Source organism: Podarcis bocagei (assembly GCF_964188305.1).
Source record: "Podarcis bocagei genome assembly, chromosome: 3".
In the NCBI taxonomy this organism is placed as follows: Eukaryota; Metazoa; Chordata; class Lepidosauria; order Squamata; family Lacertidae; genus Podarcis; species Podarcis bocagei.
In genome coordinates this window covers 72,967,593-72,994,225 of record NC_138127.1, presented here as the reverse complement: position 1 = coordinate 72,994,225, position 26,633 = coordinate 72,967,593, and the positions used below count along the sequence as shown (strand labels likewise).

General features: G+C 42.5%; 1 protein-coding gene across 2 annotated transcripts in view; it reads right to left on the bottom strand.

Moving 5' to 3' along the window:
- Positions 1–410: 410 nt before the first annotated feature.
- GLP1R (glucagon like peptide 1 receptor) overlaps positions 411–26,633 on the bottom strand; it is a 103,087-nt gene continuing 76,864 nt past the window's right edge. For both annotated transcript variants that reach the window (XM_081186448.1, XM_081186449.1), the window contains 6 exons: positions 20,459–20,519; positions 11,649–11,718; positions 10,310–10,398; positions 8,358–8,496; positions 6,751–6,792; positions 411–3,607 (listed from right to left, as the gene is read on the bottom strand). In XM_081186448.1, coding sequence (XP_081042574.1) covers positions 3,440–3,607; positions 6,751–6,792; positions 8,358–8,496; positions 10,310–10,398; positions 11,649–11,718; positions 20,459–20,519 — 569 coding nt within the window. In that variant the 3' untranslated portion in view covers positions 411–3,439. The remainder of the gene's footprint in view (positions 3,608–6,750; positions 6,793–8,357; positions 8,497–10,309; positions 10,399–11,648; positions 11,719–20,458; positions 20,520–26,633) is intronic.

Below are 26,633 nucleotides of genomic sequence, written 5' to 3'. Positions count from 1 at the left end.
GTGAAAGTTTTTAAAAGCCATGAATTTAAATGGCTGCCTAGCCTAGAATTTTGGCGAAAATGAAAGATAAATAAGTGAAGGCTCAATTTACACACCAAGACAAAATATACTAAAATTTAGAAAATGTCTCTTGGGACACATCATTCAATAACCTTGTCTACTGCCTTTTTTCTTGCTGTTTGGTGAAGCATGTGACGTTGTTTCCCATATGACAAGCTCTATTATGCTACAGGAATTCCAATGTTGACTAAAGGGCAAATTAAACATGGTGGAGCATGTTACAGATAGGTAGCCGTGTTGGTCTGCCATAGTCAAAATAAAAAAATCCCTTCCAGTAGCACCTTAAAGACCAACTAAGTTAGTTCTTGGTATGAGCTTTCGTGTGCATGCACACTTCTTCAGATACATGGTGGAGCATGTCACTCATGTGTCTGCTCTCCTCTCATATAACACTGAGCTTGTCTCTCTTCCACATGCTCCCCCTTCCTTTGTGTAAATCGGGTGGGGACCTCAGCCAGTGGGGTGAGATGCAACCTTCCAGGACTCTAGTTGGCCCTGGGAACTCTACAGGCGTGGCTTAGACACTGCTAATCTTCTGAAGTCCCATTTTCAAAGCATTCTCTAGTAATAACTGCACAATAAGCATTCACAGATCTCAACCATGCTTGCCTGTAAATAGACATCTGTAGCACAACTATTTCCCACCAATGGGGATTGTGTTGGAGTAAATTGTGAAAAGTATAATGGGGGAAAGCTTGCAGTTGTCAGCTTTTAAAACCAGGAAAGTGGCTTGAAGGAGGCCAGTGGAGACAGTCTATATGACCGGCTCTATAGCCAATTTTAAACTTGTGGCAGCTACAGTTGCTGTGTCTGATGTGTAGGATTTCTGTCAAAGCCAGCCGATTCAACTCCTTAAAAGGGTTTGGTATTCCAGATCACTGAGCAGCCCACATCACTGAATTATGCTAGCAAACCTACTTGAGTCCAGTGGATTTTGGTAGCCTCGGGTTCTCAAGAAACTAATACGTTGTAGCTCACATCTGGCATGGACAGAATCCTAATATGCTAGTGTAACAGTATAAAAGCATCACTCCAGCAAAGGTGGCATGTCCAGCATGGCTTAGAGCAGGGGCAGCCAATGTGCTGCTCTTAGAAGTTGTTGGGCTACAATTGCATTTCCCCCCGACCATTTGTATGCTGGCTGAGGTTGCCGGAAGGTGCAGTCCACAACATCTGGAAGCTACCACATTGACTGCCCTGGATTACCACGTTGCTGAAGGTTTCTTTACTGTTAGGTGCACACAGTATATACGGATGCAGCTTGCAAGGCCCAATTATGGCATCACAGTACACAGCCATAGAGATTTCTATGCATGCACTACACAACACAGGGACAGTCTCCTGGGCCCACAGCAGAACCTTTCAGATTCTGGTAAATCCAAGGTCCAGTCCAGAACGGCCACAATAGTATCATGCAATATGTTTTTAGAGGAGATGACAAGTTTCAAATGTACTGCAACTCGGTGCTGCAGCGCACACCATTACTACCAATACGGTAATTAATATATGATGATCTCTGAAACCAGAGTTTCTCTGTATGCAATCAAAAGTTCTAGGAATGACTGGCAACTTGAATTGGATTTACTGAAAAGGCAAATTGGATTTATATATTTTTAATTCATTCCTGCTGAGCAGTCTACATAATTTTTAAGATTCTAAAGGCTTATTGACAAGCAAGAAATCCGGCTGGCTGTAGCATAGAAGAGTGAGCTGGCCAAAGTGCTGAAAATATAGCTCCTGAATCAGCTTGTTTTTGTTTTCAACATCTAGCATAAAAGAGCCCTGTAGCTATAAGACACTTGAAAAGGAATGAAAAAAAGCAAGGCATAGAAAAACCTATGCTAAAGTTAAGGACTCCTGTGAACAAATGATTAAAGTTCTAAAATACTAAATTCTACATTTGTGTCTCCATAGATGTTATAAAGGGTATTATTTTCTCCATGTTCCTGTTTATCCGCTTCTATACCTACAGAGGGCAGAGAATAATACGTTGTTCCCTGTCAAATACTCAATTCCAGAAAGCCACTAACTACTTTGGTTCATAGTAATATTTGTGCAGCCTTCTGAAGCAGTAAAGGGCTATGAGAGTGGTAAGACTGGGCATTTAAAAACACACACTAATGACAGCAGAAAGGGTGTGCATTCATCACATGGAAAAGAACCATCATCTGCACATAGATTTAAGTTTCTCCGAGAGAGAAATTACTCTTTAACATGTTTGGGAGCAGGCAACCAAAGGCAACATCAAATATCCAGTATTCATATACTTCAATCATGGACGTACCAGCAAAAATTGATCTGAATGGCACAAGAACAATTCAAGCCTTTTCAAATGATGAAATAGTAGGTGGCTCCAGTCACCAGTACTATATGCTGTCCCCATGCAGTGGATGAGTAGAATAGTCCTGCTGGGGTCAGTAGAGGATTGCTCTGCCATATAGAAATTGCCTGTTTATCAGGTTTACTATGCTGCTGTTTTTTACAAAAATGAGGGATAGAATCCAATGCTGCAGAGAAGAAATGTACAGCATGCACTATTTTTAAAAAAAGAGGTATGTGAAAGCATAAGGGTGTAAAATGGTTATTTGTTAAATAATCTTTCCCATTTTTAATTGTACACATTACCATAAAACAGAGGACACCTCACGCAACAAAAAGTAAACTATGTCTTACTGTGCCATAGGAGTGAAGAGATGAATAACCGTTCATTGCAAATAACATCACTGGCACTGGCCATTAGGTGTCCATGACACCACATGTGACCTTCAAAACTGCAGTGAATATACTATTCTTGCAGTGTGATTAGAGGGGGGCACAAAAGTCCCATTTGTGGAAATGCCTGGAACACCCAAGTCAAATGACTGCATATTGGGTGTTTAAGAAAGCTACCACTTGGAAAGGCTTGAAATGCTTCTACAGATTATGGTGACTGTTTCTTTGTAACCATGCAAAAGTTTAATCTCCCCCTTTTCCCAATGGGAGTATTTTCTTGTTTGTAATGATCAGCTGCATCCTTGTAATTTAATCAGTAAAGCTGTCAACCTGTCTACCCACGCCAATAAATGATTACCTTTACGCTTTGTGACAGCATCAACACAGTGTTTATAGGCTTTGGGCACCTGGAGGCCTCTGATATTGAGAAGAAATGCTTTAAGCTTACTTTAAAGAGCATGTCCTCCCCTCAAATGTATTGATTATATTAGGTGGCCGCTTTATTTTGAAAGCTTGTCCAGCTGCCTGCAGCCATGAACGAGGGAGGTTCAAGTCTTCCAAAGGCCTCATGCAATCTGGCTGGCTGGATATTCAAGGGGATTCGATTGTACCTCCTACAGTTCATGTCAGCTGGTCAGACTCCTCTGCACTAGCCTCCACAGAAATCTTAGCTGAATGTAGCCTGGAAAGTGGCAGCATAGACTGTGCTCCCCAGGGTACCTCCGCTGCTTATACTGTTGGCTGGGTACTTGAGAGGCTTCATGTTGCTGTCTCTGCGGACATAAAAGTGCTCTAGTCGCCAGCGCTCCCAGCTTTTCTGAAATTCTGTCCGAACCTTGCATAAGGAAACAAAAAGGCATGAGAGAGAGAGAAAGGGGAATAATCCAATTTTGAGCCACTTCTATTGTAGCACTAAGAAAAGATGAAATATCCCATATAATTAAACAGTGGCAAGGTTCTAAAACCGCCCTTGTTATTGTTTCAGATAATTTCTGTAATTACTTAATCAGTCCTTCATAGGTAGTTTCATAACCAAAATAATAGCAGCACTCTCTCCTTATTCTATAAATAGATGTATGTCAGTGCAACAGTTGGGAACAATATGCCTTAACCGAACTCCTTGCAGCAACCCGTTGATCTAAAGTTAAGAGGGCACATGGTTCAAACTAGTCTGAATTTCCTGCTTCAACACCATTTTGAGAATCCAAGATACTCACTGTGACTGTCAACAAGTGTATTTCTGCATACAGATAGAGCTAAAAACCACAATTTATAGAATGTTAATTCAACAGTTGTAAAATCTTGAATAAGACTGAAATTCTAGGCATGCATAGGCTGCAATCCTACCCCTGTTGAACCACACTGACATACTTCTGAATAGACATGGCTAGGATTGTGCTGTTACTGTACTTGGGAGTGCCCTTGAAGTGAGAGGGACTTACTGCTGGGTAAAGTTGCATAGGACTGGACTGAGGGGGGAATCACCTGGCAAATGCCGTTCTGCTGACTTTGAGATCCACACCAACAAAAAAAAGGGGGGGAGGATTGGAGTGCTAAGAATACACACACACACACACAAAATGTAAGTGAAAGGAGAGTAAGGTATTTTAAGTTACTATGGTTGGGTGTGGATACAAATTGGGAAAGCCGCAAAAGTAGGTTCACCCCATCTCGTTTTCTCATTTCCTAAAAAAATTTAATGGGGGAAAGTAGCGTTTAAATCCAATTGTCACTGCAAGACCAAGTCTATTGACATGTGAAAGAAACTTAGAATATAAGCAGGCAGCAAAGTTGGTACAACATGGTCAAATCTATTAGAGATTTCTGTTCTTAGGCTATTGGTAAGGGGGAAATAGCATTTGTATAAAGCAAATTATTATTTTTTAAAGCTATTAGAGATCCAGGTCTGTAGCATTCCCCCCACCCCATAATGTTCGTAGTTTGGTTGTCATGGCCACAAATAAGCCTGTAAGCTTGGACAAGGGTGTCAATGATGTACTACTCTCTGGTTTCTCCCCCAGCCCCCAGGAGCTTCCTTGGCTGCCCCATAAGCCGCTTTCTCAAGTACCTATGAACTGAAAGCTCCAAAACTGTACTGATTAAGGACAGCTCACCACTAGGCCTTATACAGTAGTACTTATCTTAAACCAGAACTACAGATCCAAATGCAATGCAAGAGAATCGTAGAGTTGGAAGGGACTATGAGGGTCATCTAATTCAACTGCCTGCAATGCAGGAATCTTTTGCCCAACGTGGTGCCCAAACCAGTGACCCTGAGGTGAAGAGTCTCATGCTCTACCAACTAAGTAACTTTAGGTTCCATCTCTGAACATGGATCTGCACTAATCATCTGTTAAGCAAAATGTGTGTGGTCCAGTTACAAGAGTAAAAAGGGTGCTGATTTAAATAGTTAATTTTTTATTCAGAGCTGCACAATGTGTACACTAGGATTTGATCCATCACGGTAGCAGCAAAATTAGAAACTGCAGCAAAAGCCACTTATCACATCAGCTAGAATTAGCTTTTTGCACAAAAATAGAGGATACTTAATAAGGAAATACTATGTGCCTCTTGTAAGTGGATAATTGTGCAAGCATAAGCCAGCTAATTCATCTCAGTAGCTCTTGTACTGTAGATACTACTGTTAAGGGGGGGGGGGGATCCATTATGAGGTCTCTTACTGTTTATGATCTTTTTCAAAGGCTAGTCATATTAGCCTGTTGCAGAAAGCAACAGCAAAGAATCCTGTGGCACATATTAAAGCAGGTGGTCCAGATCTTAATCTCCGCATCCCTGGTGGGCCAAATCTGACAGGTGGCCAGTCCCTGAGTCCCTGAAATGAAGTTTCCAAGACCCCCTTTCTGTAAAAGTTCAGGCACAGGGATCTGGCACCCACTGCGAAGACATGCAAGTTCTATAACACTGCCTTGAAGATATCTCTCTGTTCTGATCAAAATTTCACACAAAATAGAGAAACCAACCCAGATTATCGCCTACTAGGGCTGGGCGATATGTGCCTCAGGATAATATGTGCCACAGGATTCTTTGCTGTTTTCAGCATCATGATACCAGCTAAACATCGTGATATGCCAATATATCATGATGTCTCAAATAAGGATGGAACTATGTAGATGCAAACCGCGTGATGTCCTGGCAACTGCTATTACTTAGGGGTCTAAAACTGATAATTTTTTACTTATCTTTAACATATTGTTACAACTGTTATTTTATAGTTCAGCTAATTTTTAAATTAGTGTGTTTTCTCTAAAATAGGGAGGGAAACTATATAAGGGGAACCAAACACAAAAACACTAGGGGGAAAAACCCTTCCTCTTTTTCCCCACTGGTGAGGGTGGGTGGGAAGGGAACAAAGAAAAAGAAAGCAGCCAGCAACACATAAGGAAGTATAGGGTTGTGGGAAGAAGTGTGTGAGAGAAAGCAAAGGGGTGAGGGGAGAATTGGCGGGGAATTCAAGGCTGAGGAGGAGAAAATTGGGAACGTAATGAGGGGGGAGACAGATCTACACACAGAGAGAGAAGGGGGAGGAGGCTTATAAAATGGTGACCGAACTATTTAAGCTTTTCAGAGTCCTTGTTTTCATTCAAGTAACGTAATCCTTTTAAATTTTATTCTGGCAGGGTCAACAAAATCCAACTTGGCAACAAGATAATAAGGCTGTACAACAAAAATTCCTCCAATCCCGAGACACATTTCAAGTTAACAAGCAAAGGGATGTCTTCATACAGGTCTTCAACTACAACCCTCAACATATCATGGCTTTATTATAATTTACCACTTTATTTACTCAAAAATCAATACAATGACCTTCTAATTCTCCATACTCCTACTTTGATATATTCATAGAGAACGCTATCTGAATGCTTTAGTTTTCTGTCAACTAAATTACTTGAAAACATTCTTTTCTCTCTCTCTCTCTTTTTGTATGGAAGGTAATACTGCAAAATACATGCCTCTTACCTCACTGTTGTTAAAACAGTAGAGAATTGCAACCAGAAGACCCTGGGGGGGATCAGTACAACAACAAATATGAGTTAGATAATTCATACTCATTCTTGCATTAAACTTCATTAGCCAAACTAGGAGAGGAAACTATATCTAATCCTGCTACAAGTACATCTTGAGAAAAGAATGCAAAAGACTTCATCCCTGTAAACTGAGTAATACCCTGCTGACTCAGGACTTGAAGAAGCAGCTCCTATAATGTGGCACTTAAATTCAATTTATTTGCAATTTAAGAGTGTGCCTTTTTCTCCATAAAAGTGATGGAGGAGTCAGTGTGTTGTATTGGTTAGTGTTGGACTCCGACCTGGGAGACCTGGGTTCAAATCCCTGCTCAGCTATGATCCTCACTAGATGACCTTAGGTTGTTGTGATGATAACTTGGAAGGGGAGAACCTTATGCTCCACAGAGGAAGAGAAGGATATACATGTAATAATAAATACATAAACAGATGCAACGGAACAGTGACTGTTTCAGCATAAAAAAGCAGCAGATACAACAAATAGATCAGGGGTCAACAAACTTTTTCAGCAGGGGGCCGGTTCACTGTCCCTCAGACCTTGTGGGGGGCCGGACTATTTTTTTTTAAAAAAAATATGAAGGAATTCCTATGCCCCACAAATAACCCAGAGATGCATTTTAAATAAAAGGACACATTCTACTCATGTTAAAACATGCTGATTCCCGAACCGTCTGCGGGCTGGATTGAGAAGGCGATTGGACCGGATCCGGCCCCCGGGCCTTAGTTTGCCTACCCATGAAATAGATGGGCAATCAGGACTTTCACAACTGAAATCCAGATTTGTGAGTGACAGCACCAGTGACACCTCTTATGCAGATGGACATCTTCATGCTGATCACTGCTAGTTCAAATAGATTAGCAGGCTCAGGGCTGATAGTTCATTTACCATTCTGCAAAAATCAGTGCCAGTGCTTGGTACTCATGTCCCCCGACTTCCTTGTTTAGCGACTATTGTGGGAGGAAGCAGAAACCTTTCTAATGCTCTGATGGAAATGTGATAAAAACAAAAGAATAGCCTACTGGATTAGGCTCCCAGTAGCCCCAGCGAGCAAAGAGTTGTAGTTCAAAACACTAGGTTGGGTTACCATAAAATAACCCCATTATAATTTCAATTTCTTTTTATATACTTGTCCAAAAAATTCTAATTTTAAGGAAGACCAAAAAAATATAGCCCATGTTTGTATTTGTTTTCTTCAGCAAATACAATTCTTCAGCATGCTGTGGCGTAAATACAATTAAGCCTTACAGGCACTGAGTGCCAATGAAAAATGAACTTATAAAAGCTTTCATTTAAATTTGTGTTGATTGGAAAATATTTGGCCATATCCAATTCCAGATGGCGGTTCGGATCTGATGTCCTAGATCTCTTTCCCAGTTATTCTGCTAAGTATTAATTGATGCATCTGCATTGAGAAGGGTTCTAAATGCAGGGTGCTCAATTGATTTTTATAATTGTGCATCATTTTATTTTCGAAACTGGTCTGTTTTGCTTGAAGCACTGATGATAAATGTTGTTCTGAACACACAATTGCTGGGTACTACCTGAAAGGAAGAGGAGGAGAGTTCAAAAAGGAGCTTCACAAAGCGCAATGTTCCTTGGGCATGCTCATCAGTAATGTAAGCAAATACAATCTCGTGGGTCCCCAACAGTGGAATCAGAGTCAGTGTAGATTTGGCCAATCTAGAGAATAGAAAGCATAGGAAACTTTAGCAAAAGGGCAGTATCAGAACAGAAAACAAAGACTTTGGAAGACCCTTATGAACTGGTCCCAGCTCAAACATGTACTTGTTTGGGTTATCTTAAGCAAATCACACTTTTAATATTCTAATGCTCAAATAATAAATAGATGCAGCTTATATGGACTAATTCATATGTTTGTATACTTTTACTTTCCCAGTGTCCCTTTCAGTTTCATGTGTACCATTTATCACCTTCTTTCAAACCCCCTATGTTCCTCTCTCAAGCACCATTATATTTCTTGTTCACAAACTTGGGCATTCTTGAGTGTCAGTTTTCCCCCATTTGTAAATAGTGAGTACTTGCTCACCTGGATTGAACTGTTCCTATTAATTAATTATTGGTACAATAACAGAATATTAAAAATGTAGAGGTAGTAGCATAAAAACAATAAATGGTGAAGCATAGGGAGCAATACATTGCACCCCAGACTATACCATCTGTACTAGGCTCCAGAATTGCCTCCCCTCTGTGAGATCACCATGTGCTGCATGGCTTTTGGAGATCAAATGCACTCTAGCTACTAAAAAATATTCTCACAGAGGCCATCAAGTTCTTGGCAATCATTAGGCAAAAGTCCTGCTGAAGGATTTGTATTAGTATTCTATAATGTGTGACATCTTCAAGGCACCATCAACACATTCGTTGATAACTAACTTTGAGAAAATGAAGAGAACTACTGTGATGCAATAAGAATATATATTTACTGGACATATGCTCCAAACCCCAAGGAAATGGCTAGTAAAACCATAATAAAATAAATAATAAATAATAATAATAATAATAATAATAATAATAATAATAATAATAATAATAATAATAATTTATTAATGTCAATATATTTTACTTTACACTTCCGAGAGACCAATGATTAAAAAGAACTGAATGAAAAGGAAGCAGGAGAAACTAGAATTCTTGATTCTGATGTTGGAAAACAGGCTCTGCATAAACACAATGTTCGAACATATATGACGTGGGAAGTCAAGGACAAGCTGATACAGCAGGACAGAGATGTCACTGCAGGACCTGTGCTAGGAAAGGATTTGTAACTGCGTTACCATGACCCTGTGTGCTGCTAAGGGATGTGCAAAAGAAATAGAACTAGCTACCTGTTCAAGCATCTGACTCAATGTTTACTGTTGAGTAGGGTTGGGAAACTGCCCCTCTGCCCCAATGTCTGTATTCCCTTGAGAGGAAAGTGGTCAGGGCCAAAGCATGCGCACACACACATAATGCCTTGCTCAGGTTCTTAAACACACCGCATTCCTTCTGACACATACCTTCAGCTTTCGCAGCTTCTGTGCTGTGCACTGAGGAAGGGGCTCCCTTTTATCACCACACAGCATAGAAACGTAGTCATGTTTTCATCCATCAGCAGCTCAGCAGCAGGACTTAGCCGCAGTCCTTCCCTGCCACAATTTCTTGATCAGCTGGGGATTGTGGAGAGGCAAGTGGGCCAGAGGTTTCCCACCTCTGCCCTTTGTTATGGGTATCGGCTCATATTGCCAGTTTTTCTCTGCATCATTACTCCCCAAACACTTGTCTAATCCTTTGGTTTTCGTATTGAATTGAAAAAAGCTGAAGACTTCCTCTTATTTAAAAACAAATAGAAGCTCCCCATATGCACTCAAACTGTGATAGTTTCTGCTCAGTGCCACCTACTAGCTGCAATCTGAAATGATGTCATTTAATCCGTTCCTGCAAGCACTTTCTCCTAAGATAAGCACTGAATAGGTTTGCTGCCAAGATGACTCACCTGCATTTTATGTCAGTTTTGCGCAACAGGTTGGCTTGCAGCTTAGAAATGATAATGCAAATAACCCTGATAAAGATCAGGAAATTTACCTGGATAAAACAAAAAGTAAAGGATTACACGGTGCATCTTTTAAAGCAAACTTCTATTAATTCTAAGACACTACAGAAGTATCATCTGCCAGGTAGTTCAGCCCTTTTCAGAGTGCCTCACACTCTGAAAAAGCACAAACCACTGACAGACAATTATTTTTAAATGCAAATACCAAGTGTAAATTCATGGGGTAAAGTTTTTTGGAAACTAGAAAGATTATTGTTGACATATACAGACTGCCCTGCTGATTTCCTTTGCCAGGTTCCATCCATCTCTCTATACTTGAAAACATGGTCCTCTGCAAGAAGTCACCTAACCTGCAATCTGCAGGAGCCAAGTATCTGGCGTATGCTACTCAAACTTGAAGAGTAATACATAAAATGAATATTTGTTCACTAAGTTCAAGAAAGAAGGCTGCGCCCACATGATTTGTGTCCTGGAGTAGCTAGTGATCCACAACTGGAGTTCATCTTGTAAACAAAATAGACCTTACAAATAATGGTTTCATCTGTCCAGTCTCTCTCTCCAGATGTATAAAATTTATATCAGATGAGTTTGTAGCTCACTGCTACAAATTACAGTTTTGTTGGTATCTTGTGGGGAGTGCACTGTTTTTCAGGTATGTTGTTGATGGAACCAATATTTTTTAAGGAAATCATCAGGATAATCCATGTACCTTGACAGTAATTATTCTAGAGTCAAGATGTAGACGTGGTGTTGGTTAATTTATTGTTGCTTTTAATGATCCTCTGTTTATGATTGCCTTTCACTGTTTTAATGAATGTGCTTGTAAACCGCCCTGAGAGTTCTGCAATAGGGTGGTATACAGATGTAATAAATAGGTTAATTTATACTTGGCAATGTACATTGAAAGGTTTCTTTTAGACCAGTGGTTCCCAACACAGGGGCAATTTGATTTTTAAGGGGGAAATTCGAGAATGAGTTATTAACAGTTAATGGCCTTTTAGGCTTCCTCCACGTGAATAGGTGTTCATTTTTTGAATAATAAGAATAATAAGTGACTTGTTTATGTGATGGACACCAAGGTCAAGAATAAGTAAAGTGTCCCCACAAACTCATCCTCTACAAACATGATAGTTAAAAAACAAGGGCATTACCTACCATATTCTCTACTTCAGTACAAAATACATTTGTTAGTGGAGGTGCACACCAGTACAATGATATTTCCATCTCTTTCTTTTGTCTCTGGAACACACTAAATTTTCTGCAAAGATTCCTGATCACTCACCCCTATAGCAATAAGGATGGGCACCCTGATGATCAGCCAGTAGTTCATGTTAAGATTCTTGTTCCAGCAGCTAGAGAAGTAGAACAAGACAGGCAGGGGGAAACTTTAGTACATACATGCAATAATTTCCTCATCATCACACGTCTCGGCAGCGTAGATGGAAAACAACAGCAAGTGCTAGCAAACCAGCACGGTACATTGCACAGATGGATGTAACTGCTTGCTTGCCGAAGAGAAAGCTTTAGGCTAATCTGCAACGATCACTGCTAAACTGGGTGCTCTTAAGCCTCTCTTTCTGCTTTTGTATGACAAATTTCTCCAGCACAATTTGTCATGAATTATCAGTAAATGATTATGGAGAATTAGTTTATTAGAAGTCAGAATACAAGCCACTGTGAATTTTGTTAGTCAGTCTCCTCCCACATACTAGAGAGTCTGAGCTTGAAGCTAGCAATGTTTTAACTCCCATTATAAAATCCTTGTACCAACTCTTCTTTCTTCACAGTGTGTCATTTTGGTCAGAATTCTAGGTTTGCCACAATTTTCCTGCTCTCAGTTATCGGTTCAAACACCCAGCTTGTTTGGACTTTCAGTGATTACCTTCTCCATCCCATCTGAATTATTTTATGAAGATGACAGAAAGGAAACAAGCCTATGGCATCCACAGTAGTTTATTGGTGTAGGCTTCCTCCTCAAAAATAGCCTATTTTTGTTTAGAAATTCTCTGCAGTTAAGAAAAGCCAAGCATGTTCTCCCAGTAACATGCAGAGTGCCTCCTCTTGTTTGAGAAGAATACTTGATAAATTGATCATTTTGTAACTAAGGCATTCAGCAGTACTGAAGACTAGAAATATATGCATTCTCATGATGTGTGTATCTGTGTGTGTGCCCACAGAGGTGTCTTGTATGTAGCAGGGACCCATGGTATTGTAGTGTGCATCCCTCCCCACCCCCTGCAAAATTCCTGGCAGTGAGGTCAGGGCACCCAGTGTTAGGGTGGAGTGAGATGATTTACCCTTTACTGCAATGGTGTCCCTGAATGCAATTATTTCCTTTTCCTCGTAAGTTGTGATCCACCTTATATGGAATGGAGTAAAGATATGAACTGCTCCTCAGCCAATGCCAACAAGGCCTGCCTAGCCCCATCCTGTATGGTTTCTTGTTCCCACAAGAGTGTGACAGAACGTTGGCTAGATGGAGAGGTACCGGGGCTCGTGAAAACTGACTGATAAAAGGTTAAACCAGTTGTGAGACGTATGGGTTATGCATCGTGAATTATCAACCTCACCATGGGCATTACAGACAAACATATATGCACCACGCTGCAACAAATGCACAGGCTATGACGTGGGGATGGGATATTATAGCTCCATTGGGGCATCATTTATGTTACCCACTCTGCAGCATATAGAAAGCCTGCTAACATGCATCCAAACACATGAGCTAACAAGTAAACACTCTCAAAGCATGGAAAAAGGTGGAGTGGTAGTTTTAGTTCCAGAATGGTCCCCTCAGTTTCAGGTGGTTTTACCGTTTTCCAGTGGACTTTTCATCGCAAAATTATTTTTAAATATCAGTTTTTTCCTAGATAACTTTCAATGACGTTTTAGCCACTGGCCACATTCACATGTATATACCATGGATTACCACGAACCAGTTGAGGGCCAGTGCACACTGCAGAACTGCTCTCCTTTTGCTCTTCCCTATGCTGAGCTGAGAGCAACAAAATATGTTAATCCAAGCTTTTTTCTTGGCTTACCATTCAGGGTTTGTTTGGGAGAAATGAACCACAACTGCTACTTTAGACGACATGGTAAACCAACCACTCAAGAAAAGCAGCAACAAAACAGGAGCAATTTATTCACATGCATTAGCGTGGTCCTAGTTCACACCAAGCCATGGTTTATGGGTTTCTGTAATGTGTGAACATGGCTACTAAAGCATAGGAAAAGTGTGTTTATGACATTATTACCAGTAGTTCTCTGAGGAAGGACTTGGTCGCAGGAAAGTCACTTCAGGGATACATGTGACCAAGGAACAGTTTTATGGCATATTATTTGGTCCGACTTAAGAATTATTGCTGGATAATAAGTGTGCTGGGGAAAAGGTTTGCTTTCCTCTGAATAGCACTAGAACAAATTTAAATGTTTTCTGGTATAATGATATAGGTTGAGTAATGGTGCTGTGCATTAAATTCTGCTAGACTTCCTTATGCATTAATTGGCTTCTTACAGCACACCACAGCTTTAACTGCTTTTAAATGTATACCAATGTGCAATCAAAACATCATTACAGTAAAATTAAAATGCCAGAAAAACAAAAAGTGGTAGGAAAATGTAAGTAACTTATCTGCACACACTGCCTAGTTCCTTTGTACTTTCCCAAGCCTATGTTATTAAATCCCAAAGCTTAATGCAATCATCAGCATCCATTATAAATGCTTCAGTAAGATCTAAATCTAAGTTGAGGAGTCAAAGACAGCAGAGCACAGTTACCACTTCTCAGAGTAGTATTTAGAATTTCACTAGATCACATTCACACTGAGAAAGACTCATATGTTCAAGGATGCCAACTCTGTTGTTGTTGTTAGCAGCTGCCCATCTGACTGGGTTGCTTCCAACAAAATATTGAAACACAGAAAACCTCAAACGTTAAAAACCTCCCTGTACAGGGCTGCCTTCAGATGTCTTCTTTTTTATATCTTTGTCAGAGAGGCCAGATTCTCATTGAGGTGGTAAGCTTTTGTCTGGCCTGTACCACTTCCCTGCGGGTAACAACTAAATCTTACTCCATTCAGAAAATTGCCTCTTCATGGAAAACATCAGGGAAAGGGATTCTTAGCCTAGTTATGTTTTCTATGTACAGAGAATTTTCTATATAGAAGAACAGAGAAGCGGACACGGAGCAATGGATCCAAACTACAAGAAAGAAGATTCCACCTAAACATTAGGAAGAACTTCCTGACAGTAAGAGCTGTTCGACAGTGGGATTTGCTGCCAAGGAGTGTGGTGGAGTCTCCTTCTTTGGAGGTCTTTAAGCAGAGGCTTGACAACCATATGTCAGGAGTGCTCTGATGGTGTTTCCTGCTTGGCAGGGGGTTGGACTCAATGGCCCTTGTGGTCTCTTTCAACTCTATCATTCTATCATTCTATGATTCTATGATTCTAACATTCAGTTATGCAAAATTTCCACTTGCAGCCTGAAAGGAGACCCTGCAGACACAGGTTTACCATATAAGTGGAATCTTTATTGAAGATCAAATTACATTTCTGTACATGCCATGGGGTATACATTAAGTGTGTGTGTGTGCTGGGAAATATTTGGGATCAAATACACTTATTCATCTTTTCTAATCCTCAAGTGCTGCAAATCCACAGCAGATCAGAGTGAAAATAAGAGGCTGAACAAGAGCAGCTAAGTCTGCACTTCCTAAATTCCTAAATTCCGCACCGGACTCTGCCATCATTCTGAGGACTGCTCACTGTTCAGCACAAGCAGTGCAAACATTCCTGGGCCAGATGGTCCTTAGCAAGCAGAATTTCAAATATATTTTATAACTGCACGCATGAGTAAACAAGGGCTTAAGAATGAAATTGCTACACCAGAATTTGGTGGTTTATGATGTTACACCAGTACTGCAGAAAGCTAAGACAGTATGCACATTCTGAATTGGGTATCTTACATATGGCCCCAAGCACTACATAGAAATGTAGTCTCCCTTTTTTGTTTTTTAAAATTCGGGCTATTCTATCCCAAAATAGATCATCATAATGGTTCAATGTGATCAGTCTTTACCACAGTACCTAAGCAGCAGCCAAAGGGCACCATACAACAGAAATACATTTTGCAAGACTGACTAACAACTGAGGCAAGTGAACAGCCAACATATTACCACAAGGAGGCAAAAAACAAACACACAAACAAAAAACCCTGGTCACCTGCCAAAGTATTAAGTGAGCAGTGATAGACTATATGGGTTTGGCTGAGATGACTGGCAGAATCCGAGACCAGGGGAAAGAGACGGCGGAAGAAGATTGGAAGAAATTTAAAATTTATCTTAAGAAATATTGTAAAATTAACAAGTGTTAAAATGTTGTGGTTATAGAAAGTAAGTGGATTACAGCGGTAAAGATTAAGTAAAAGAAAAGGAAAGGAAAGGAAACAATTAGATAAAATTAAGGGGGAGGATTTGCTGAAATAAATTTTGAAATTGGAATGCAGAAAGGGGAGGTATGGGGAGGTCGGTGAAGTAAGTTTTAAGAAAAAAAGGATTTGAAATTATACATGTTTGTTTTTGTGTGTGTATGTTTGTATTGTGTATTGTGTGTGTTTTTATAATTTGTGAAAATTCAATAAATATTTTATTTTTTTTAAAAAACAAAGTATTAAATGAGCAGAACTGGGAAAGGAGAGGATTCCTTTCCAATTTTATTTACATTTGGCCTTGCTTGGTAAACAAGACTCATCCACTGAATTGCAACTAAATAAAAATTCCACCCTTTCTAACAACCTGTTTTATAAAAGCTAACTTGTACCATTTATGTAAAAGAGCTGCCCACTTATGATGGGGTTCTCTGTCTTTACTGTTTAAAATTATTGATTTTCAGTACCGTACAGACTTAGAACTGTCAGTTGCTTTGAACCACTGTGGTCTGGACATTATTCATTTCTTAATATCCCTCCTAAGCAAGGAGTTATTCCAGACACAAATGCAATTTACAATCTGCTGCACATCTACTGTAGCATCACAGAGACAAAGGGTAAGTGTTGAGCCTAAGGCACAGAAACCTTGCACTTTATAGAGAAGAAAAGGCACAAGGTTAGTTATTATACCATTTTAGAAATATTTATACAAGTTTTAGTTTACCCAAATTGTCCATTAGGGCCTGCTAATGCATCAGACAGTGGGTTTTGTTTAATAGAAATCATAAGCCAGCTTTGAGTAATACAAAAGGCAAGCAATTCAACATGAACATTTCCTGACACATTTTTACATTGCCAAAAAAACTACTGAGTTTGCAGCATGCTTAGAAGCAGGGATTGGAAGATGTCTGGTTTTTTAAGGTACTGTATACTGATCATCAGAACAAAAATGGTCCTAGTCAAGGTCTTGCTTAGTTTGATCTGGCTTTAGACAAGAACTTCAGAAAATGCTAGGAATATTTTTGATGGGCAATTTGACGCACACAAAAGTGTTACATGACTTATGAGCCAGGTGTACAATTCACATCCATAAGAACTCTCTCAGAGTAATTAACATCTTGTCTGGTGTGCTTTAAAAGTGGGAGAGTAGGCTGAGAAGAAGGGTACATTTTGTGTTAGTTGAATACACCCTCCCTCAGATGGCATGGCACCCAGCGCAGCTGGTAGCGTGACTGTCACACAAACATCCAGTCTATTTATACATTCATTTTTCTGAAATTAATGCGTTCAGAGTGGGTTCAAAACAGATACAACGTTAACAGGTTCATTACAAAAATGAATTATGTAATCAAAACAATTTTAATAGTCAGTACAATTTCCAATGCCTAATAATTCATTATACGTACACTCCACAATGACAGCACATTATTTTAGGGGGGGGCACTTAGTGCAACACTGGAGCTGGTTCTTAAGAGTCATTTCACACTTTTGCATGCACAGGAGCTTGCAGTACCAAACACTGTGGAGATATAATTCTTCAAATACTTAGGGCTGCATGCTGGAAACCAGGACTGGTCCTTAGCATGTGCATTACCCACTATGCTCATACACTTTACGCCAACTCTTTAAGGTTAATGTGTGAAGTGCCTGTGCCAAACTCTGAACTGGCTATACATAACTTTTACCCAGGGCATAAACTTGTGCTCTTGTAGCTAAAGAAAAAATAATAACCAGCATAAGACATACATAGCTGCTTCCAGTTGTCATGCCTCACCCACCCTGTGCTCAAAACTCTATGGGGACTTTTGACCTTTGAGTCTAGGAATAAGAGTTGGAGGAGTTGCTAGTTATTACTGCCATTAGTTTAGGGGCTACACTACATTAATTGTCCTGTTGGTAAGGTTTATAAAAGGTAAAGGACCCCCTGACAGTTAAGTCCAGTTGTGAATGACTCTGGGGTTGCGGCGCTCATCTCGCTTTACTGGCCAAGGGAGCCGACGTTTGTCCGCAGACAGTTTTTCCGGGTCATGTGGCCAGCATGACTAAGCCGCTTTTGGCGAAACCAGAGCAGCGCACGGAAACGCTGTTTACCTTCCCGCCGGAGCGGTACCTATTTATCTACTTGCACTTTGGGGCATGCTTTCGAACTGCTAGGTTGGTAGGAGCAGGAACCAAGCAACGGAAGCTCACCCCGTTGTGGGGATTCAAATCACTGACCTTCTGATCAGCAAGCCCTAGGCTCAGTGGTTTAGACTACAGCCCCACCCACCTCCCTTTGGTTTATGCCCACTAAATTTTCTTTGATATGTCTTTAAAGAACTGCTGTTATTATTGTATTTAAGCTATGTATTATTATTATTATGTTTAGACTTGTTTTTTTAAGCACAGCTCTGCTGAAAATGTGGTATGTAAATGGACTGTGAATAAGTGGCAGGCAGCCATGAAAGGGTGATTGTGGCAGGGGATTAGGGGAGGAAGTAGCCTGGGTCAGCACGCTACCAACCTTTCCAAGACTGGGACTGCTCCTTGTACCAGTCAAACATTTTGTACCCAAGTCATGAGCATTAATACATGACTCCATTTAACAAACTACCCCGGAGGGCAATGTCCCTGCCCTATGACTAGGTAGATTAGATGAAAGGGTTGTAAGCAGCTCAGCAGCATATCAGGTGTATATGTATGTGAAAACTGGGGGGTGCAGTATATGTATCAAGATGCATAACATAAAGAACCATTACTTCCCCCCACACTTATGATCCCTGAGCACAAGAGGGAAAGAAAGGGAACTGAGGAGGAAGAGGAAATAATGATGGAAGGACAAATAGCACAAAAGGGGAGCATTCAGTAGCTAATTCACACACCCACTGAGTAAATTCTCCTAAAACAGAACTGGGAGCCCAAAACATTTGAACACCACCACCAGTTACAGAAGAGAGGAAGTGGTACATTTTTTAAAATCTTATTTTCACATGTTCAGGCTTTTCCTTGGCACTCTAGAAGAACGTGTCAGGAAGTGGGCATCATGGTGGCAAGCTCTGCCCCCACCCACATCACTTCTAGGTAGGCATGTTGCGGATGTGCAAACGACCACAACCACTTTTATGTTGGTTGGCACAGCCTACCACTCTTAACATTCACAGAGTGCGGCTGTGACATTTGAAAGAGGCTTACAAGTAGTAATACCTGCTGCATTTGTTGTTCCTGCATGATTCGTGGGCTGCTGGTGCTGAATGAGAATACCACCTCACTATCACAGGCAGTGTGATTGCCACTGTGGCAGGAACAATCAGGCCAGGCTGCCCTACTGCAATCCCTGTTGCCCAGCTGCATGTGTTTGATGAAAAGGTTTATTAACCTGATGAGGAACTGAGTGCTAAATTATGTTTTTTGAAGCTATTTTATTTTCGCTCAAATTTAAACAGTAAAAGGTAAAAGAACAAGAAGTACATGGTAATGTCTTTTTATTTCTTTTGTGTGATATAGTTTGATGTAACAAGAGGCCACCCACACAGAAAATAGGGGTGTGTATTTATAAACAAGTCTGAATAACTCAAGTAAAGGCAAATAGGAAATCAGACACATATTGAGAATAACATATTTTCATCAGAGGAATGTTGTTTAGAGACACAACACACACAGTTGGAAATTTTTGCCAGCCTCTGGAAGCAGAATATATTATTGGCAGCATCACTGAATGTAAGATAGTAAGTAGAGTCTTGCTGGATCAGATGAATAGAACTATCTAGCCCAGTTTCCCATTTCCCACAGTGGCCAGACAGCTGCTCATGGGAAAACTGTATAGGCAGGACAGCTGGTATTCAGAAGCACGCTGCCTCTAATCTTGGAGGCAGTATAATAATAATAATATAATAATACATTTTTATTTATACCCCGCCCGCCCTGGCCAGAGCCAGGCTCAGGGCGGCTAACACCAGTAAAATTATAATTTAAAAAAATGGATCATTTTCAAGCACCAGAAGGAAAACACTTTTGTATATGGGCATCATAACCAGCAGCCACTGGTAAAGTCTTATTCTGTATTAGAGTAATCTAAGCAAGTAGGCATCACCACATCTTGTGACAAAAGTGTTTTTCTTCTGGTGCTTGAAAATGATCCATTGGAAATATAAGATCCCCAGGTCATGTAACCTTGAGTAAAAACACAACCTTTTCCCTCAACAGCCACACCATTATAGGACACACACTTTCCCCATCATGGAGATTAACTTCAGAATCAAGATTGGTTAACAGATTATGCTTGTCCATAACAGCCACTACTGGAAATAGAAGTTTTGAGACATTCTGACCAGTGTGGTGAGTTATTAGGGGCAGCGAGAGGAAAGGGCCAGGATATAGAATAGAATACCTTTCCAAAGACACACGTATTTAATGATGCAGAAAATGATTGGCCAGCAAAAGCTTGTGCTTATTTATTTATTTTTGCCAAAATGTCATCAGAACTCTTCTTTTTTCTTAATGAGATACTTTTCTATCATAAAACGTGATCTGCTCTAACCAGGCTGCAACACGAGCAAATGGATAAGATGTCAGTCAATGGAACAGCCACTGCCAAAGCAATCAAGCCAAAGGAAAATGGGCACCTCTCCCCTCCCCACAGCAAACACAACCCTCAAAAGCGATCAGCTATGAATCAGAACTGAACCAACCCCACATCTTCATAAAGGTACTTGACAATTCCCCAGGGGATAACAAACAGCATTGGCACACCTGGAAAAAAAGAGGGAACAAGATATGCACAGAAAATGAGAAACAAGAAAAAGGAAACAGGAAGGCGACACAAAGTTTTTTATATAACACAGAACAATTTTAGTCAAGAAGAGGTTGCAGACAGTAAGTTGAGCCCATTATACTTAAATGAATTAAACACAAACACCCTTTCCTGAAGACGTTTTCACATTACAAAATCCATAAGGTGGAAGTACTGAATTTAATCTGAAATTTATTCAATAGAACTATGGAATGCCAGTGCTAATATTAATACATCATGGCAGTTTCATTAGATAGCCTGAAGTCCAGATAAATGGCAGAGATTGCTAGAAGCTATCTTCACTTCTGGAGTCATTTTTTAAAGAAAATAAATTAAAACAAGAACAGTAGTAGATTGGAGAAGATGATGAGGGCCAGTGAGACCAGTGAAGTGCCATCCTTGAAGTTGTTCAACAGATACCCAACATCTGTTTACCAAGACAGATGAGCAAGAAGAGTCCAGCTGCAATATTGAAGACACTCATTGGGTGTCCCACCACAGATCATTTCCAAACCCAGGTGTCAGGGCTGCCTCAGGTCTCAGCTCACAAAAGACCAACGCCAGGTTCTTCTTATATACAAGGATGTTTATTGCAGTTCATTATTGCTTTCACAACCGAGGCGCGCAGCCCCGCGTCTCTTAGCCTAGACGTATTAAGTCCCCTCTGAATCGGTCCCGCCCCTACACCAGCTTAAGAGGCTTGTGCTAGTCCACCTCTTCCTGTCTTTCCTTTTCCGCAGGGTCTTTCTGCCCCCCTGGGTCCCTTCTCTCCTGCTCTCTCCTGAAGCGGATTCCTCAGATGCCTGTTCCCCCCTCCTTCGTGCTTTGGGGCCAGGCTCCTCCTCCGGGCTCTCTCCATTTCCGCGCGCCTCCACATTTGAACTTGGCGCGCGTTCGCTACCCCTGACCTTCCTCTTGACACTTACACTACTCCCTGTACTACTCTCCACCTCTTCCGGTAGGACGTTCTGCCCCGATCTCCTTCCCCTGTCTCCTTCCTGCTCTGCTCCGTGTGTCACACTGGGAACTCCACTCTCTTCACTTCGTTCCTGCTGGGAAGCCGGCCCCGATCTCCCACTCCCACTCGGGGTTTCCCTGCTGCTTCCCTGCCCCTGGCATGTCCCCCCTGTGAACCCCCTTGGCCTGACTAGGGGCGCCCCCTTCTGGGAATCCTCCGATTCACTTGAGAGACTCATGGAAGACCTCAAGTCATTGTCCTCCTCTTCCTCACAGTCCTGGGATTCTTCCCCATCGCTCTCCGTCTCCCCCCTCACCTGTGCCTCTGTCCCTGAACCCCTGACACCAGGTGTTTCCTTTAATCTAATGAAACCTATTTAATTATTTCAAATGTTTAATTTCTTGAAAAGCGAAGAAGGTAAATTGTATTAATAAAAGCCTCAAACCATAACACTGGTTAGATGAGATATGAATGCTTGAAGAAAACAGGCTTTATTTCTTTAGAGCAAACAAACAGCTGAGCGGAGCAATAGCCCCTGTGATTTGCAGAGGGCCTGGATGCCTCAGAAAGACCGTCATATTTTATTGGGTTACCTGGTTTTTGAAACGAGCGATGTATTTTAATACGTACAAACCAGACAAAAACAGTTGCTGCTGCTAAATTTGAACGATTCTGTTCTTGTCAGTAGTTTAAAACACAACCCTGAGACCTGAAAGCAATTTGCATACCTATGAGCTGACAGCCTGTGCTTTGCACGGATATACTGTACACAAAGTTACCAACATCTAATTAGAAGTTATAAATCTGGTCAGGTGTATGCATGCATGTTTTACTGCCAGTACTGGGCAATAAATCCCTTGGGTATATAAAGGTGGAAAGGATGAGACAAGGTGGTCAGGTTGCACACTGCAGGTCAGATACAGGGATGTGCTTGCTGACTGGGTGGCTATTTGCTACCAAACTGCCATGTTTGCCATAGCCAGAACTCAGGTGCCTAGCAGTTTTGAAGCGGAGCACTGAAAAGCAAAACAGTGATTTCTATATACTCAGGAGACTCCCTAGGTGCATCCAAGTATATCCACCTGCAAGTTAAAAGCCAGAAGTACAATTGTACCTACCTGAATCATAGTTTTCCATTCCCAATGAAAGAATAGCAGAGAAAAATGAGTGTTTTGAATTCTACACTCCTCTGTCCAAATAGCTATAAAATGCTCAGGTTCAAGGATGGCAGCTCTAAGCCTGAGACCTCTAGCACTACATGCAGTTGCCTCATGGTAAGCTACTATTCATCCAGCTATCCTTCGTGTGAGATGAGGCCTTTGGGGGATCAGTGTCCCGATAATGGAGCCCCTTCTCCTCTCAGGTACAGCTGGCACCAAATCTATTGAGTTTTCAGTGCCAGCTAAAGACACTCTTATTCATCTAGGCCTTTACAGAAGTCTGCTGAATTGCTTATCTCATTGATTTATGTACGTTGTTTGGGCATCCTGTTTTAATATGTATTTAGTATTGATTTTAATGTAACCTGCTCTGGCAGTGCCTTGAAAATGAAGTGCAGGTAAGAGATATTATAAATAAACAACATACAACATAAGTCCTGTATTATCTACTCTGGCTGGCAGTAGTATCACACAGAAAAATATGAAGGGGAAGAAGAGAATTAAAAAGATGTGCCCTCTTCCATCTTTTTTATCTAACCCCCCCTCCCCACCTGCATCAGGAGCAACAAGAAGAACAGCAACAACAGACCAAGCAGCTTCCTTCTCCCGGTTAGCTAAAGACCCAAATATGTGTGCTCTTCAGAAAGGTTTGTTTCACTTACAATTATGCAAAAGATATCATATGCTTCCACCGCTCTCTTATGCAAAGAAAACTGAAACCTGTAAAATTATTCCTGGAACTTTTCACAGCTTAGAAATGGGATAAGTGAAATACTATCCCCGCAAAGAGATGGCAACTGCATATTCCCAACTGCAACTAGAATCTTCTTCAGGACTAAGTTTTTCATAGTATTAAAATGTGGCGCAGGCTCCCCAACAGGAGAACAGGTATGTTTTGTTTTCCAAAACCCCTGCTTCACAATCCAAAATCGACTGCCTCAGGCCGTTTAATCCTTCTAAAACTAATTATACGCAATATGTTCTCAGTGCAATTTGTATTGGCACTTGTGATTTATAGCAAAGTCAAAAAAGTTGTTACCGCTCATGTAATTTGATTTTAAAACTCCCTAAGGCTTCCCCGAAAATAGATTTTGCAGTCAGATTGTCTTGTCTTAGTCTTCGGTTACTGCCTGCTTCAGCCTAGATTGAGCCCTCTGACTGACCTTTGGAAGTTAATGCATATTGAAACTACCACTACTTAATCAGCCATTAAGCAGATTCCGGCATCTCCTGCTACTGCCACCTAGATTCAACAGGAGAAGGTAGTTTTTACATCTTAAATGGGATGGCGTGCACAAGACAGCTCTACAGCAATGCCTTCACTATGTCTATTTAGAGTCTGAGAGTAGCTGCTACCATTCTCGTGCCAGCCTGAAATACAGCACTCCAAAGGATAGTTTGCAATGAATTCTGCTGTTAAAGCAGCTGCTAATTTGCACAGCTGCAGTTACAGCTTTAAATTAGTTCTGTTTGAACTAATTATATTATAGAAGGGCAAGAAGTCAACTTAATGAAGAGAGATAAAAAAAAGAACTGAAATAGTCCGTTTTCTGTATCAAATTTCCAAAAGAAAGCCTTTCAGAAGCCATTCTCAGAAGAATGCCAGAGATAGGACCACTACTTTAGGAAATGAACACCAGCTTGCTTTGTGTGCACTGAAGTTAATTTTTCTGTTTTAATTAGATAAACTTTATCACAGATCTCTGACAAGGTACCATAGCCTGCAGCTGCAGAATTCCTTGTTATAACATGATCTGATTAAACTCCTACTGAATTCAAGTGATTGTTACTCTCAGGTAAGTGGAGCTAAGTATGCAACTTTGGTCTACACAAACATCTACTATATTCCAAGCTTTGCAACAGACTAATTAATGAAATCTTAATTTCAAGTCCTTTTGGTCCTTAATATTTTCCTGAAATTTGAATGCTCTGTTTCTGCACTGAGTTTCAGATGGTTGCCAGGCAACAACTACTTTCCGTGCTTTCATAAGCAAACCTATAGTCGTAAAAAGGTTAACAATACTCTGTCAAAACTGGTTGATTGTTTGCTACATTTATGGAACTGAACTCTGTCAAGTATTTTGTAGGGAGCGGAGAGCAGCATTTGCAGGATATACAGCTTCAGAATGGTGATGCTTCAGGCTTAGAGATACAGTGGTACCCCGCAAGACGAATGCCTCGCAAGACGGAAAACCCGCAAGACGAAAGGGTTTTCTGTTTTGGAGGCGCTTCGCAAGACGAATTTCCCTATGGGCTTGCATCGCAAGACGAAAGCCCATAGGGAAATGCTGGCGGTCGGGAGCAAAGACTTTCGCCCACAGCCGGCCTTCAGAAGAGGACCTCTTCTGAAGGCCGGCGGGGGGCAAAAGTCTTTGCTCCCCCCCCCGCCTGCCTTCCCCCCACCTGCCCCGGGCGATCTTAAAATGCTGGCGGGCGGGAGCGAAGCGTTCGCTGCCGACCCCCAGCATTTTAAAATCTCCAAGGGACAGCAGAGAAGTCTCTGTCCCGGGGAGGTTTTAAAATGCTGGGGGTCGGGAGCGTTCGCTGCCGACCCCCAGCATTTTAAAACGATGTTCCGAAGTGGGGGGGTGGGGCGGGAACAGCTGCCCCAGCCGCCCCTCTTCGGAACGATGTTCCGAAGGGGGGAGGGGGGGCGGGAACAGCTGCCCCAGCCGCCCCACTTCGGAACGATGTTCCGAAGGGGGGAGGTGGGGCGGGAACAGCTGCCCCATCCGCCCCACTTCGGAACGATGTTCCGAAGGGGGGAGGGGGGGCGGGAACAGCTGCCCCAGCCGCCCCACTTCGGAACGATGTTCCGAAGGGGGGAGGTGGGGCGGGAACAGCTGCCCCATCCGCCCCACTTCGGAACGCTGTTCTGAAGTGGGGAGGTGGGGCGGGAACAGCTGCCCCAGCCGCCCCACTTCGGAACGATGTTCCGAAGGGGGGAGGTGGGGCGGGAACATCTGCCCCAGCCGCCCCACTTCAGAACGATGTTCCGAAGGGGGGAGGGGGGCGGGAACAGCTGCCCAATCCGCCCCACTTCGGAACGATGTTCCGAAGTGGGGGGGTGGGGCGGGAACAGCTGCCCCATCCGCCCCTCTTCGGAACGATGTTCCGAAGGGGGGAGGTGGGGCGGGAACAGCTGCCCCATCCGCCCCACTTCAGAATGATGTTCCGAAGGGGGGAGGGGGGGCGGGAACAGCTGCCCCAGCCGCCCCACTTCGGAACGATGTTCCGAAGTGGGGGGGTGGGGCGGGAACAGCTGCCCCAGCCGCCCCTCTTCAGAACGATGTTCCGAAGGGGGGAGGTGGGGCGGGAACAGCTGCCCCATCCGCCCCACTTCGGAACGATGTTCCGAAGGGGGGAGGTGGGGCGGGAACAGCTGCCCCATCCGCCCCACTTCGGAACGATGTTCCGAAGGGGGGCGGGGGGGCGGGAACATCTGCCCCATCCGCCCCCCTTCGGAACGATGTTCCGAAGGGGGGAGGGGGCGGGAACAGCTGCCCCAGCCGCCCCACTTCGGAACGATGTTCCGAAGGGGGGCGGGAACATCTGCCCCATCCGCCCCTCTTCGGAACGATGTTCCGAAGGGGGGAGGGGGGCAGGAACAGCTGCCCCATCCGCCCCACTTCCGAACGCTGTTCCGAAGTGGGGAGGTGGGGCGGGAACAGCTGCCCCAGCCGCCCCACTTCGGAACGATGTTCCGAAGGGGGGAGGGGGGCGGGAACAGCTGCCCCAGCTGCCGGGCTTCGTAGCGCTGCTGCGAAGCCGGGCGGGGGGGTGGGAACACCTTCTGAAGGCGGGCAGGGGGCGAAAGTCTTTGCTCCCCCCTGCCTGCCTTCCCAGGGGCTTTTAAATCGCCCCGGACAGCGGAGAAGTCCTCCGCTGTCCGGGGCGATTTTAAAATGCCGCCCGCCAGCATTTTAAGATCCCCCGGACAGCGGAGAAGTCCTCCG